Source organism: Panulirus ornatus, chromosome 48 (assembly GCF_036320965.1).
Source record: "Panulirus ornatus isolate Po-2019 chromosome 48, ASM3632096v1, whole genome shotgun sequence".
Classification (NCBI taxonomy): domain Eukaryota; kingdom Metazoa; phylum Arthropoda; class Malacostraca; order Decapoda; family Palinuridae; genus Panulirus; species Panulirus ornatus.
In genome coordinates, this window is record NC_092271.1 from 25,151,970 (window position 1) to 25,166,035 (window position 14,066).

Here is a 14,066-nt window from a genome sequence, read left to right on the forward strand (position 1 = left end):
GTGAGATAGTCAGGCAATTGAGTTTTATTTTCATTTTTCTTTTACGAAAATGATGGATGAAAAATTATTATCTGCAGGAGAGAGTAAACTTGGTATTCAACAATTCGTGATAAAATTGGGAAAGAAAGATATATATATATATATATATATATATATATATATATATATATATATATATATATATATATATAGTATTCAGTCATATGCCAATATTCGCAAAATTCAGTTGTGTAAGCTGGATCGTAGTGTGTTGCTAAATCCGGTTTGGTGACATTTAAAGAAAGCTTTTTGTCCACAAGTTGGGTAACAGAGGAGTGTTGTTGGTGTCGGGAGAAGTCGGATTATATATATATATATATATATATATATATATATATATATATATATATATATATATATAGATATATATATATATATATATATATATATATATATATATATATATATATATATATATATATATATATATATATGCTTCATTCGCTCCCTCGTCTACAGGGTAGTGTCGGGAACATAAGAACAATGGCTTCATTTGCACACACTCGCTCTTTAACCGTCATGTACAAATGTACTGAATCCATAGCATCCCTTTCACAGCCAGGACCCAACTTGTGGGCGTGTGAGAGCGGAGGGGAGAGCCTGCGGACGTGTGAGAGCGGAGGGAAGTCATATGGGCGTGTGAGAGTGGAGGGGAGAGTAATGTGGGCGTAAGGTAGGGGAGGGGAGAGTAATGTGGGCGTGTGAGAGTGGAGAGGGGGGGGGAGTCATGTGGGCGTGTTAAGAGCAGAGGGAGAGTCATGAGGGCGTGTGAGAGTGGAGGGGAGAGACATCGTGTTGACAGGGAGAGAGAGAGAGAGAGAGAGAGAGAGAGAGAGAGAGAGAGAGAGAGAGAGAGAGAGAGAGGTGGATATAGTGCAGGGAAACGAGGCCAGTAGAGGGGTGGCGTTTTGTGAGGAAGAGAGAGAGAGAGAGAGAGAGAGAGAGAGAGAGAGAGAGAGAGAGAGAGAGAGAGAGAGAGAGAGAGACTAAACCCCCTGATAAATGATGAGAGGAGAGGTAGAGATGAGTCCAGGAGCAAAGGGGGAAGGACCTCGCCTGACTGGTATAAAAATTAAAGGCATAATACCGGAGGGGAGCAACACACACACACACACACACACACACGACTAACAAAGCTGGGAGGGGGAACAGGAGGAGGAGGAGGAGGAGGCATGGATTTGCCATGTTCCTCTGGGTGGGTCCTACACCTCCCCTTATTGTAAGGTAAGGGTGGGTGCAAGGGGTTCCTTCGGGCCTGGAAATCTCCTGTGTAGGGGTTCCCTGGGGCCCTGTATACACCCCATCCCTTATATTCAGGGTTCATTGGGACCCTCGTCTTTGTTTTCTTTTTTTTTTGGGGTCTTTAAGGCATGCACTCTCCCCTCCCCCCATTTTCCTTTGCATGGCCCCAGAAATTGTCCCTTTCATTGGATTGCAGACGATGTCGCCATGACCACGTCGAAGCTAGAGATCTGAAAGATAACTTTTAAGTAAGGTACACTAGAGAAATAGCTTTCTCCAGCGTTCCCAAGAGAAGAGAGAGAGAGAGAGAGAGAGAGAGAGAGAGAGAGAGAGAGAGAGAGAGAGAGCAGTTCAACCCCAGTCTGGCCTTAGGATAACATGCTGGCATCTCTCCCCAGCTGTGTACTGTCTTTTGGGTGGGAGGTGAGGGTCGAGGGGGAGGAGGAGGAGGGGAGGAGAGATTCTACATGCGTTTTCGTTTCCCCCTCTGGGCGATGCAAGGATGTTTCCGGGGGTGGGGTGTTGTTGTTGTTGTTGTTGTTGTTGTTGTTGTTGTCCTGGGATGCAGTGCTGGGTGGTGGAGGTGCACGGACCTGGCGGCCTCCGTGTCCCGCCCCTGATTTATTCATCCGGCAGCGCAGAATATAATTCCGGCCACGGCCCCCCGGATTTGTAAACTCTGACGAAGGGTTTATTATTACTGGCTGGGGCACGGCAGCACGGGGTCCCCCCTGAGCACGGCGGCACGTACGGGTCATCGCCCTCGAGCACGGCGGCACGGGTCGTCGCCCCTGAGCACGGCGGCACGCCCGGGTCGTCCCCCTGAGCACAGCGGTACGTACGGGTCATCGCCCCTGAGGACGGCGGTAGTACGGCCCTGGTGGGGGGTATAGCGGCCTGGCCTTTCGACGCGACCCACTGTGCTTCATCGTAGAGTCGTTCGCGTCCGCACAGGAGCGAACCAACGACGCATATCGGGGAAATGTGATTGGCTCCCCCGTGAATTACCATGTGCCCCGGTTCCCCCGCCGCGCTCCCTCCTCACTTTCCCCCTCGGTGTATCTGTACTTTTACCGAATGATAATGAGGTTGAATAATCCAATTAGCGAGTGTTTAAAGATTGAATTAGTTCTCTGCCCCTCTCTCTCTCTCTCTCTCTCTCTCTCTCTCTCTCTCTCTCTCTCTCTCTCTCTCTCTCTCTCTCGCTGGAAGGAAAATTTTTGATTGGTTGATCCTTGATGAGAGACGCAGAGCCTTCATCCCCGCCGACTGCGGTTTTGGTTACTGCCAGACCTGTAACCTTCGTGGGGGGAGGAGGGAAGAGAGTACATGGGAAGGCCAGGTAGCAGAAGACCCGATGGTCTACGACGAGATGGAGAAGGGAAGGGAGGGGAGGTCTGTCAAAGTGGAGAGGGAGGAGGGGGCGTGTGGGGATGGGTTATCAAGATGGAGAGGTGTATCGAGAAGGAGCAGGGCTACAGGCGGGAGGGAGGGGTGGTGAAAACATGATGCCAATACACGCCATGTCATCTGTCTCAAGGAAGAGCTCTTGAGGGTCAGCCTCACGTCACGACCGCTTGAGGGGGACCCACGAGGGTAGCGGAACACTCTCCTCCTCCTCCTCCTCCTCCTCCTCCTCCTCCACCTCCTACTCAACCCGCCCACCCGGTACACATAGGTGATTACTGGTAGATAATCACACACACACACACACACACACACACACACACACACACATTGTAGCCAAACAGCCACACAATTTAGCCCCAGTTATCATCATTAAGGCAGGGGTGACGAGCCACGGTTGGTCTGCCACGCTGGCCTTCCCGGCGTGGTAGATCCAGGCCTGGTCTGCCCAGAACAGCGTGGTAGATCCAGGCCTGGTCTACCCAGAACAGCGTGGTTCGTGGTTAGTAACGGGCGCACCTGTGTTCAGGGTGTCCCTTCAGGTAACCACCCATGTGTCAGTGTTATTAACAGCCTTGTTGACTCCCGTCACAGTGGTGATGCAGCGGTTCGAGGTTGGGGTGAGCGACGCCGCCGGGGTGGTTGGTGGCCCGGCCGTGTTCACCTGTGACGTGCCGCCGACCGTAGCCCGTCACGTGACCGTCACGTCGTGGACGGTGGACGGCCGGACCCTGACGCCATCCACGCGACCAGGTGAGTACACACACACACACACACACACACACACACAGGATGGCCAGGTGGTTGGGTCGGTATGATTACCGATTTGTAATCACCTGTTTGTAATTACCAATCTGTAATTACATATTTGTATAATTTTTTTTAGGGGGGAGAGAAAGGGTTGCATCTGTGTGTACGAATTTATTTGTTTGTGATGTGTATGTTTTCCCAGTGTGTTTTTGACATGTGTTTGTTTTCACTGTGTGTGTGTGTGTGTGTGTGTGTGTGTGTGTGGATCACTGGTTTGAGCATGTGTGAAGGGAAGATATAAGAGAGATGATAAGAGGGATGCGATAGCGAGTGTGTGTGTGTGTGTGTGTGTGTGTGTGTGTGTGTGTGTGTGTGTGTGAAGGAAGTGAAGTAAAGGATCTGGAGGCAATAGAGAGTTCAGTGCCGGACAGAGGGTATTAGGATAAGCTCAGGCCGCCGAGTATAACAGGGTAGGAGGGACTAGCGCGTAGCTACGCCCACAGCAGGAAAGTCTGGAGTTAACGTTAAGACGACGTCGTGTGAGCCAGCAGGGGTTTGTCAGGTGTGTGGGATGGAGGGAGTTGTGTGATTGTGGGAGGAACGGGCGAACACCAGCAGGGCGCCCCCGCAGGTGGAGGGTTTGGCGGGTGGAGATTGTTGTTGAGGCGGGAAGAATGGACACCAACTTGGGCCATAGGCAAGACACCCTGACAGCCCACTGGAGTGCGTCCTCACCACGCGAGCAGGCAGGCAGCCATCACGATCCCTCCCCCGGTTCATCAGATGAGTTGAGAGAGAGAGAGAGAGAGAGAGAGAGAGAGAGAGAGAGAGAGAGAGAGAGAGAGAGAGAGAGAGAGGACATAACATAAACGTGATAATGAGTGAAAAGAAAGAAGTATGTAAAGGGATGTAAGTAGATGTAGAGCCGTGGGTTGTTTTTCCATCCAAAGCGAATGAAAAATGTATAAGATTTCCTTCCTCCAGTTCTCTAACCTCTCTATATTTTCTACGTTTCGGAGTCTCCTCTTCCCTCAAGATATCACGCCATGTAAAAAGAATTTTCCCGCCTTCAAAAATTTTTCCTGCCTCCAAAGTTATTTACCTCCCAGATTTTTCCTTCCTTCAAAATTCCATGCCTTCAAAAGCTTTTTCATGACCTTCCAGGAGCCAACAATTGACCTTTTGAAAGTCCACACACTGAACCCATTTATTCTGTAAGGGGATGGTAAAATGTCTCGAAATTCGTGTTATTATTATTATTATTATTATTATTATTATTATTATTATTATTATTATTATTATTATTATTATTATTATTATTATTATTATTATTATTATTATTGTTGTTGTTGTTGATGTTATCACTATTATTATTATTATTATTATTATTATTATTATTATTATTATTATTATTATACATATATATGTATATTGCACGAGATTATACATTATCTTTCACTGTTTACATACAGCGTGGTTGGCTGGCGGCGGCGTCGTAAATGGTGTGGGGATGTGAGAGGCACATTACAGGTCTGTGTGGGGATGTGGGAGGCACATTACAGGTCTGTGTGGGGATGTGGGAGGCACATTACAGGTCTGTGTGGGGATGTGAGAGGCACATTACAGGTCTGTGTGGGGATGTGGGAGGCACATTACAGGTCTGTGTGGGGATGTGAGAGGCACATTACAGGTCTGTGTGGGGATGTGAGAGGCACATTACAGGTCTGTGTGGGGATGTGGGAGGCACATTGCAGGTCTGTGTGCTGGTGGAGTAAAGCAGTAATAATGATAGTTACCATTACATCCCTCTCGACTTGAATATTACCTCGTCCTCAGCATCGTCCGGAGGTTGTGTTGTGTGTGTGGGGAGGTCGGGGGGTCGGGTTCTTAGAGAGAGAGAGAGAGAGAGAGAGAGAGAGAGAGAGAGAGAGAGAGAGAGAGAGAGAGAGAGAGAGAGAGAGAGAGAGAGAGAGAGAGAGAGAGAGAGAGAGAGAGAGGAGGACAGTGTTCAGCAATTACACAGTTCTCCCCGTTGGCCAGCTTCATCGTGACGACCCTACTACGCTCTTGTCTGGTGTCGTCACACGTACACTCAGTGAAGATCCCTTTTTATTTTTTTTCTCCTCCAAACTGCTGTGTGGAAGGCGACGCTCAGGGAGGTGCAGGGCAGTTTACCAGCCAGCCTCTGGCTTGATTATGATGATGATCCCGTTTAACGAAGACCCAGGAACCAGCGCTGCTTCAGATACACACCCGACGCAGGTTGCTCAATTGTGTCTCGTTCTTTTTTGTTGTTCATTTGTTATCCACGCGCCGTTGTATCGTAGAGAGAAAAATGAGAACCTTTTTCTTTTTATTTCTTTTATTCCTGCTCACCAGAGAAAGAGGATTTGGAATATGAGGGGTTACGGTGGGGGTGAGGGCTCTCCCCCCGCCAATACCTAGAGCTTTTAACCCACTTTCCCTCCAGCTGATTGGCAAAGTTTCTGGAAGAGGGAAAAGCGAATGGCCCTCAGAGATGGTCGGGGGATACACGCGTGACGGGCTCAGTGCGAGAGAGGAAGTCCCTCCACCCCCGTACTACAGCCACTAGTTTGTAAACATTGCCTCCATGCCTCTGACATGAAAATATAAGTGCCTATAAATTTTTAACGTGGGGGAGGTTATGGTGGACATAATGTGAGGTTATGGGAGGTGCGGGTGTGTGGGCGGCCGCATTACTTCATCTTCTTCAATTTTTAATGAAGTTTAACCCCCCCTCTCTCTCCTCCCTCCCTCCCTCTCGTCGTTTTCTCTCTGGGGTGTGTTCTGTATTTGTTCCATATTTGGTTTATGGTTCCAAGACGAAGATGATAGTTCTTAAGGCTTAGGGGAGGAGTCTGCAGAGTTGGGGAGGTGGTCATATACGCAAGATAAGATACACTGATTTGAGACACATATATGGATGGAGATGTACGTATACACGGCGAGACAGACACAGAGGAACAGGGATGATGTCTGTACTCCACTAGGTGATAAAGGGTTCCCTTAGACTTACTCGTTCTTGGGCTCCGTTGACCAGCAGAGTTGTGTCGGGGGCGCTAGACCATCAGACCTTACGATACCCCCATGAAGACAAGCAGGTCTTAGGCTCCCTCTGAAGATAAGTAGGTCTTAAGGCCCCTCTGAAGACAAGCAGGTCTTAGGCCCCCCTCTCAAGACAAGCAGGTCTTAGGCCCCCCTCTGAAGACAAGTAGGTCTTAAGGCCCCTCTGAAGACAAGCAGGTCTTAGGCCCCATCTGAAGACAAGCAGGTCTTAGGCCCCCCTCTGAAGACAAGCAGGTCTAAGGCCCCTCTGAAGACAAGCAGGTCTTAGGGCCCCTCTGAAGACAAGCAGGTCTTAGGCCCCCCTCTGAAGACAAGCAGGTCTAAGGCCCCTCTGAAGACAAGCAGGTCTTAGGGCCCCCTAACCCGGTAGGTTTTAGTTTCACCACAAGCCATGTGGTCTTTATTATCCCCAGCGGGTGATTCCATATTCCAGTCTGGCCCACCCCACCTCTGCCGGAGATCCGATGACTCTCACCGTTCCAGCATCATCTGCTCGCACACTTCCAGCCTGGCTCCTCTTCCAGGCCACACCGCCAGTCACTTGGCCATTGTTCCAGACCACACCATCAGCCACTAGGCTCACTGTTCCAGCTCATGGTTCTACGTGTCTTTCTTCCATCTTGTAGAACACCTGTTTACCTACCTATCCCATCCCCCTTCACGCATCCCCTATCCTTAGACCCAGCACACACACACACACACACACACACACACACACACACACACACACACACACACACACACACACACACACCACCCCATCATCTTCAGTTCCATTCCAGCCCATTCCCTATACCATTCCTCTTTCCCTCCCATTGATAAAGCAATTACCCCCTTGAGTTCACAGTTATGAGAGGAGGTATACGTGTGTGTGTGTGTGTGTGTGTGTGTGTGTGTGTGTGTGTGTGTGTGTGTGTGTGTATACGTCATACTTTATCCTTCTAACCCCAGGATGTATCACCATTATCTTGAATATATTGCTCCCCCTCCACGCCCGCCACATATATCCTGGCAGACCAGCGTAGTAATAGCCTCCTTAACAAGGTCATCAGCTGGGAGGGGTGAGGGGTGCTCTTCATCAGTAAGGTGGTCAGGAGGGCGGGGTCATCATCAGTAAAGTGGTCAGGAGGGCGGGGTCATCATCAGTAAGGTGGTCAGGAGGGCGGGGTCATCATCAGTAAGGTGGTCAGGAGGGCGGGGTCATCATCAGTGAGGTGGTCAGGAGGGCGGGGTCATCATCAGTGAGGTGGTCAGGAGGGCGGGGTCATCATCAGTGAGGTGGTCAGGAGGGCGGGGTCATCATCAGTGAGGTCGTCAGGAGGGCGGGGTCATCATCAGTGAGGTGGTCAGGAGGGCGGGGTCATCATCAGTGAGGTCGTCAGGAGGGCGGGGTCATCATCAGTGAGGTCGTCAGGAGGGCGGGGTCTTCATCAGTGAGGTGGTCAGGAGGGCGGGGTCTTCATCAGTGAGGTGGTCAGGAGGGCGGGGTCTTCATCAGTGAGGTGGTCAGGAGGGCGGGGTCATCATCAGTGAGGTGGTCAGGAGGGCGGGGTCATCATCAGTGAGGTGGTCAGGAGGGCGGGGTCATCATCAGTGAGGTGGTCAGGAGGGCGGGGTCATCATCAGTGAGGTGGTCAGGAGGGCGGGGTCATCATCAGTGAGGTGGTCAGGAGGGCGGGGTCATCATCAGTGAGGTGGTCAGGAGGGCGGGGTCATCATCAGTGAGGTGGTCAGGAGGGCGGGGTCATCATCAGTGAGGTGGTCAGGAGGGCGGGGTCATCATCAGTGAGGTGGTCAGGAGGGCGGGGTCATCATCAGTAAGGTGGTCAGGAGGGCGGGGTCATCATCAGTGAGGTGGTCAGGAGGGCGGGGTCATCATCAGTGAGGTGGTCAGGAGGGCGGGGTCATCATCAGTGAGGTGGTCAGGAGGGCGGGGTCATCATCAGTAAGGTGGTCAGGAGGGCGGGGTCATCATCAGTGAGGTGGTCAGGAGGGCGGGGTCATCATCAGTGAGGTGGTCAGGAGGGCGGGGGTCATCATCAGTGAGGTGGTCAGGAGGGCGGGGTCATCATCAGTAAGGTGGTCAGGAGGGCGGGGTCATCATCAGTGAGGTGGTCAGGAGGGCGGGGTCATCATCAGTGAGGTGGTCAGGAGGGCGGGGTCATCATCAGTGAGGTGGTCAGGAGGGCGGGGGTCATCATCAGTGAGGTGGTCAGGAGGGCGGGGTCATCATCAGTAAGGTGGTCAGGAGGGCGGGGTCATCATCAGTGAGGTGGTCAGGAGGGCGGGGTCATCATCAGTGAGGTGGTCAGGAGGGCGGGGTCATCATCAGTAAGGTGGTCAGGAGGGCGGGGTCATCATCAGTGAGGTCGTCAGTTGGGAAAGGCAACGTTCCGCGCGAGAGAGCAGAGTACGGTGGGCCCCTTTGCGACGGGGGCGTCCACGACAACGCTGCTGTGCTCTCCTTTCCGTCCGCCTGCGATGATGAAGCCCCGTCGAGAGTGAGTTACACACACACACACACACACACACACACACACACGCGCGCGCGCGCGCGGAGCACATACACACACGTACACAGCATGAGTGACCGGCACGTGATTCACAGGACGCGACGTGCCGCAGGGGGTTTCCCTGAGGAGGAAGGGGGGGAGGGGGAGAGCGGAGAGGAAGGGGAGGTGGCGAAGACGTTGACGCGTCCGGCGGGTAAGGGCCCGGGGTTGGGCTCTGGTCCCGCGTGCGATTGTTGGTCGCGTAATTGGAAGGCGTCCTTATCATATTACAAGTCTTCCCCCTCCTCCTCCTCCTCCACCACCCACCTTGAGCAAACAGCTCCAGACTGCCTAGTTAACGGACTGGTAATTACCACGTCCGGACTAACAGCGCCGAGGGTCGTTCAAGAGGTCTCCCTCGAGCGCGCGCGCGCTCTTCGGTTTCAGTATTTCCGGTCAAAGTTTTGGATTCCCATTTTTCCCCCACGAAGGAGTAAACCGCTTAGGGAGCATTTTTTTTTTTTTTTCAATTCAAATCAAATCGGATGTTCGTAGTTTAGTTTGCGGTGCAAATGCTCTCCGTCCGCCGTAGTTTAAAAGTTTATAACCTTTTTACGATGCGTTTGTGGCTCTCTCACTCCGTTGTGTTGCACCACAGCCGTAGTTTACCTGCTCTTGCATTATATATATATATATATATGTATATATATATATATATATATATATATATATATATATATATATATATATATATATATATATATATATATATATTCCTATGTGTCCACAGGGAAATGAAACACGATAAGTTCCCAAGTGCACTTTCATGTAATAATCACATCATCAGGGGAGATAAAAGAAAGAAATATAGCAGTCACTTGATATGCAACGAAGAGACGCAGCTGGATAGTTAGATAGGTTATATGAAGGCTCGATTAAAGGGTAACTATAGAATCTTCCTGGGATAGCTAATCAGAGGATAATGGGTGAGTTAGAAGTAGAGCTGGAGAAATTGTAGATAAGAAAGTCTCTCTCTCTCTCTCTCTCTCTCTCTCTCTCTCTCTCTCTCTCTCTCTCTCTCTCTCTCTCTCTCTCTCTGGACAGGGTCATGATGCGAGGAAGGAGAACGGGAGGTGGAACGAGGGTGTGTTGGAAGGTGATGGATAGTGTCGGGATAACGAAGACGAGACGAGGCGTGGAAAAAAAAAAAAAAAAAACTATGGGAGGGACCCCGACATGGACGCCCTGTGTCGACACAGGAGAGGTCGTGGAGAGTGGGGGTGAGGGAGGGAGGGAGGACTTGGGGTCCAGATAATGGGGCGTGTGTACTAACCTCCCGTACTGCGTGTATGAGGCGTGTGGTGAGGGGTCGTCTGCCACGATGGTCGTCGGACTGATAAGAGCTTTTTTGCAGGCGAGAAGTTCAAGGAACGGTGTTGGGTGTGGATGTACCAAGTGACAGTGGCGAAGGGCAGGTGAGGGGGGTGGGGGAGGAATGAAAAAAGCTGTCAAATTGAGACGTCTGTAATTGGTACTTGATGGAGGGTTGTAGCCGTGTGTACACCGGAGCTCTGTCGTACTAGATGGAGGGTTGTATCCGTGTGTACACCAAAGCTCACATATCATTAGAATGACACACGCGAGAAAACGTCCAGAAGAAGAGAGAGAGAGAGTTTGTTTAGATCGGTACGTCGAAAAGTGTGTGAATATTTGTTCACAGCAAACGAGTGTGTGAGAGAGACGTTATGAATGCGTGTTTCAGACTTTTAAGAGTGTGTAGAGACACTCAAGTGTGTGTGTGTGTGTGTGTGTGTGTGTGTGTGTCGGAGGAAGGTGACTGCGAAGGCCATATAGTATATTAATTTTTTCCCCCCTTTTTTATAAACGCTGTGGGAAGGGAAACCCCTGTCATGGAAATAGGCGAGTGGTATTGAGGGAAAACTTGGGCGAGTTGGGAATATTGGCCGAAGTTTGGGGTACTGGAATAGAGAGAGAGAGAGAAAAAAAAAGAAACTTTGGAGAGAGTGTGGAAGAAGGGAAAAGTTGAGAGTAAAAGGCAGTATGAACGTAATGGTGGCTCTTGAGAGGAAGTAAAAATGGAATCAGATTTTACAAAAGTGATGGAGGGAGAGAGAAAGAAAGAGAGGATGCCGACCTCGCACACACACACACACACACACACACACACACACCTGTGAAGTGCTTTTAGTGAAGGTGGAGAGATGGAGCGAGGGAGATAGTCTTAAAAGGCAGGCAGGAGCTCCAGGCGCTCAAAGGAAAGTGATAAGGGAAAGAATAGAAGCATCAAGATGTGGAGGTGTGGTGTAAGTCTTGCTCTTTGATGGGAGTGAGGCAAGGGTAGGGTATGGGAGTGAGGCAAGGGTAAGGGAAAGAGGCAAGGGTGAGGTAGTGAGGCAAGGGAAAAAGAAAGAGGCAACGGTTTGGAAGTGAAACATGCGGATGGGTTGTAAGGAGTTTGACATCATATATCAGACGGGTTGTGTTGGGAGAGACTTTGATAGTGTCGCTTGATATATATATATATATATATATATATATATATATATATATATATATATATATATATATATTGATGAAATTGAATTGAATCGCTAGCTATTGACAAGAAAAAGGGGAGGTTTATGAACGTTATGCGGACTGAAGGTGTTTGTGTGACTGGGAGGAGTACAAGAGAAAGTGGCAGTAGGTCACAAATAAGGTAGGAAACCTAAGATGGGTACATGAAAGATAAGGATTTTGCACATATATATATATATATATATATATATATATATATATATATATATATATATATATATATATATATATATATGAGAATCTTCAGACTTGCTTGAGACTGTGTGGAGGTTCCGTCGTCCCAAGACAGTACACTGGCTACAGGTGGTAAGGCTTCACCAGACAAGGGGCAGGTAATGCCGCTACACCGGTATCCTGCAGGAGAACAATAGTAACTAAGGCGCTCCTTTATAAAGGCCAACAATGAGGTGCAATATGGCAACACCTGCTGAGCGGTAATTACCGAGCCACGCTGCGGGTAAGGGAGCCTGGACTCTAAGTTGGCTGGAGTTAGAGGTGGGAATTCTGTGCCTGGGTGCGCGTGACATGTTTCTGGTTCTTCCGTGGGGATGAGATTCTTGTTGTTATGTACAGGTGTATTAGGGTTTAGGTTCCTGTGGCTCAATATACACGAGGGAGAGAGGAATATAGTGTTGATGCTTCTCTTGCACGGGATTCTTGGCTTTATGGTCTTGTGTTATGACGGTGTTTTTTCCCCGTGTTCATCCCTAATGAATTGTATGAGGGTTTTCCGCGTAGCATTGGGTTATAACCTTTACGGTCGCGGGCTTTATGGCCGAGTTTTCTCTGTTTACTTCATCCACGCGAGACACCAGGGGCTGTTACCCGGTACAGGATTAAGAGCTTTATGGCCTTGGGTGATTAGGCTGAACACTCCATGCTCGGTGTAAAGGGGGTTACGCCTGCAGCAGTTCCCCCCCCCCCCCCCCCCATCATCCGCTGCAAAGTAGGCTAACCTAACTTCCTTTAGTAGTAGTACTTATACTTGTGAACACATGTTCCCGGGCTTATGTGCTCGTGTAAGTGCATGCAAGTGTGTATGCACTTGCAGGCGGGAAGGTTATCTTCAATTAATGATAGTGTCAATTTTTTTTTTTCATATACACGTTTTCACGGATGATATTGTGAGTATTTTGTGTGAATACAGGCGAGGTACAGTACAGAGGCGGTGCAGTACAGAACAGGTTCGGTAGAGGTGGTAGAATACAGAGGAGGTACAGTACAGGAGAGGGACATTACAGAGGAGGTACAGTACAGGAGAGGGACATTACAGAGGAGGTACAGTACAGGAGAGGGACATTACAGAGGAGGTACAGTACAGGAGAGGGACATTACAGAGGAGGTACAGTGCAGGAGAGGGACATTACAGAGGAGGTACAGTACAGGAGAGGGACATTACAGAGGAGGTACAGTACAGGAGAGGGACATTACAGAGGAGGTACAGTACAGGAGAGGGACATTACAGAGGAGGTACAGTACAGGAGAGGGACATTACAGAGGAGGTACAGTACAGGAGAGGGACATTACAGAGGAGGTACAGTACAGGAGAGGGACATTACAGAGGAGGTACAGTACAGGAGAGGTACAACACAGAGGAGGTACAGTACAGAGGTGTTGGTGTTGTGAGCTTCGTTGCTTTTATGGAATTGCCAATATGTGTTTACATTTTCTTTGAATTTTGTGTTTGTTTGTTTTTTTTTGTTCTCTTTACACTTACAAGAATGTTATGGAAGAGTTCACCCTGCCAGCACGATGTTACGACCCGGGAGCACGAAGGTACGACCCGGGAGCTTGACGGTACGACCCTTGTGCACGATGGTATACGACCCTTGTGGACGATGGTATAAAACCCTTGTGCACAAGGGTACGACCCAGGTGCACGGTGGTATGAAACCCTTGTGCACGATGGTACGACGCTTGTGCACGATGGTACGACGCTTGTGCACGATGGTGCGACCCTGGTGCACGGTGGTATGAAACCCTTGTGCACGATGGTACGACGCTTGTGCACGATGGTACGACGCTTGTGCACGATGGTGCGACCCTGGTGCACGGTGTTTGCGTGCGGCGATACGAGCCTTAGTAACGCCTGATGGTACAAGTCGTGGGTGGTAGGGGAGGCGATGGCGTGGGGTGGGGTCACCCCGTCGTGCTCAAGGTAGGTCGTACCGCCCTCCTCACGCAGCCGTGCACAGTCATCACGAGTCCCACCTCAGTCTTCCGGGGGATTTTGTAAAAAAGAAGAAAGAAAAGAAAATAGCAAAAGAGGAGACAACAGCTGACCATCCATTCCCACCGCCCACCCGTCCAACGAAACACCCTCCCTCCCACCCTCCCTCCCTCCCTCCCTCTATCAGTGTCAGCCATGGAGACGGGAACGAGAGAGAGAGAGAGAGAGAGAGAGAACCTCGATGATAAGAAACTCTTTTTCATTTTATTGCCACCCCGGAT

General features: G+C 49.9%; 1 protein-coding gene across 9 annotated transcripts in view; it reads left to right on the top strand.

Moving 5' to 3' along the window:
- The window catches only part of LOC139763866 (cell adhesion molecule Dscam2-like), a 441,821-nt gene that overhangs the window by 246,475 nt on the left and 181,280 nt on the right, over positions 1–14,066 (top strand). For all 9 annotated transcript variants that reach the window (XM_071690223.1, XM_071690218.1, XM_071690222.1 and 6 more), the window contains one exon: positions 3,283–3,441. In XM_071690223.1, the coding sequence (XP_071546324.1) occupies positions 3,283–3,441 (159 nt within the window). The remainder of the gene's footprint in view (positions 1–3,282; positions 3,442–14,066) is intronic.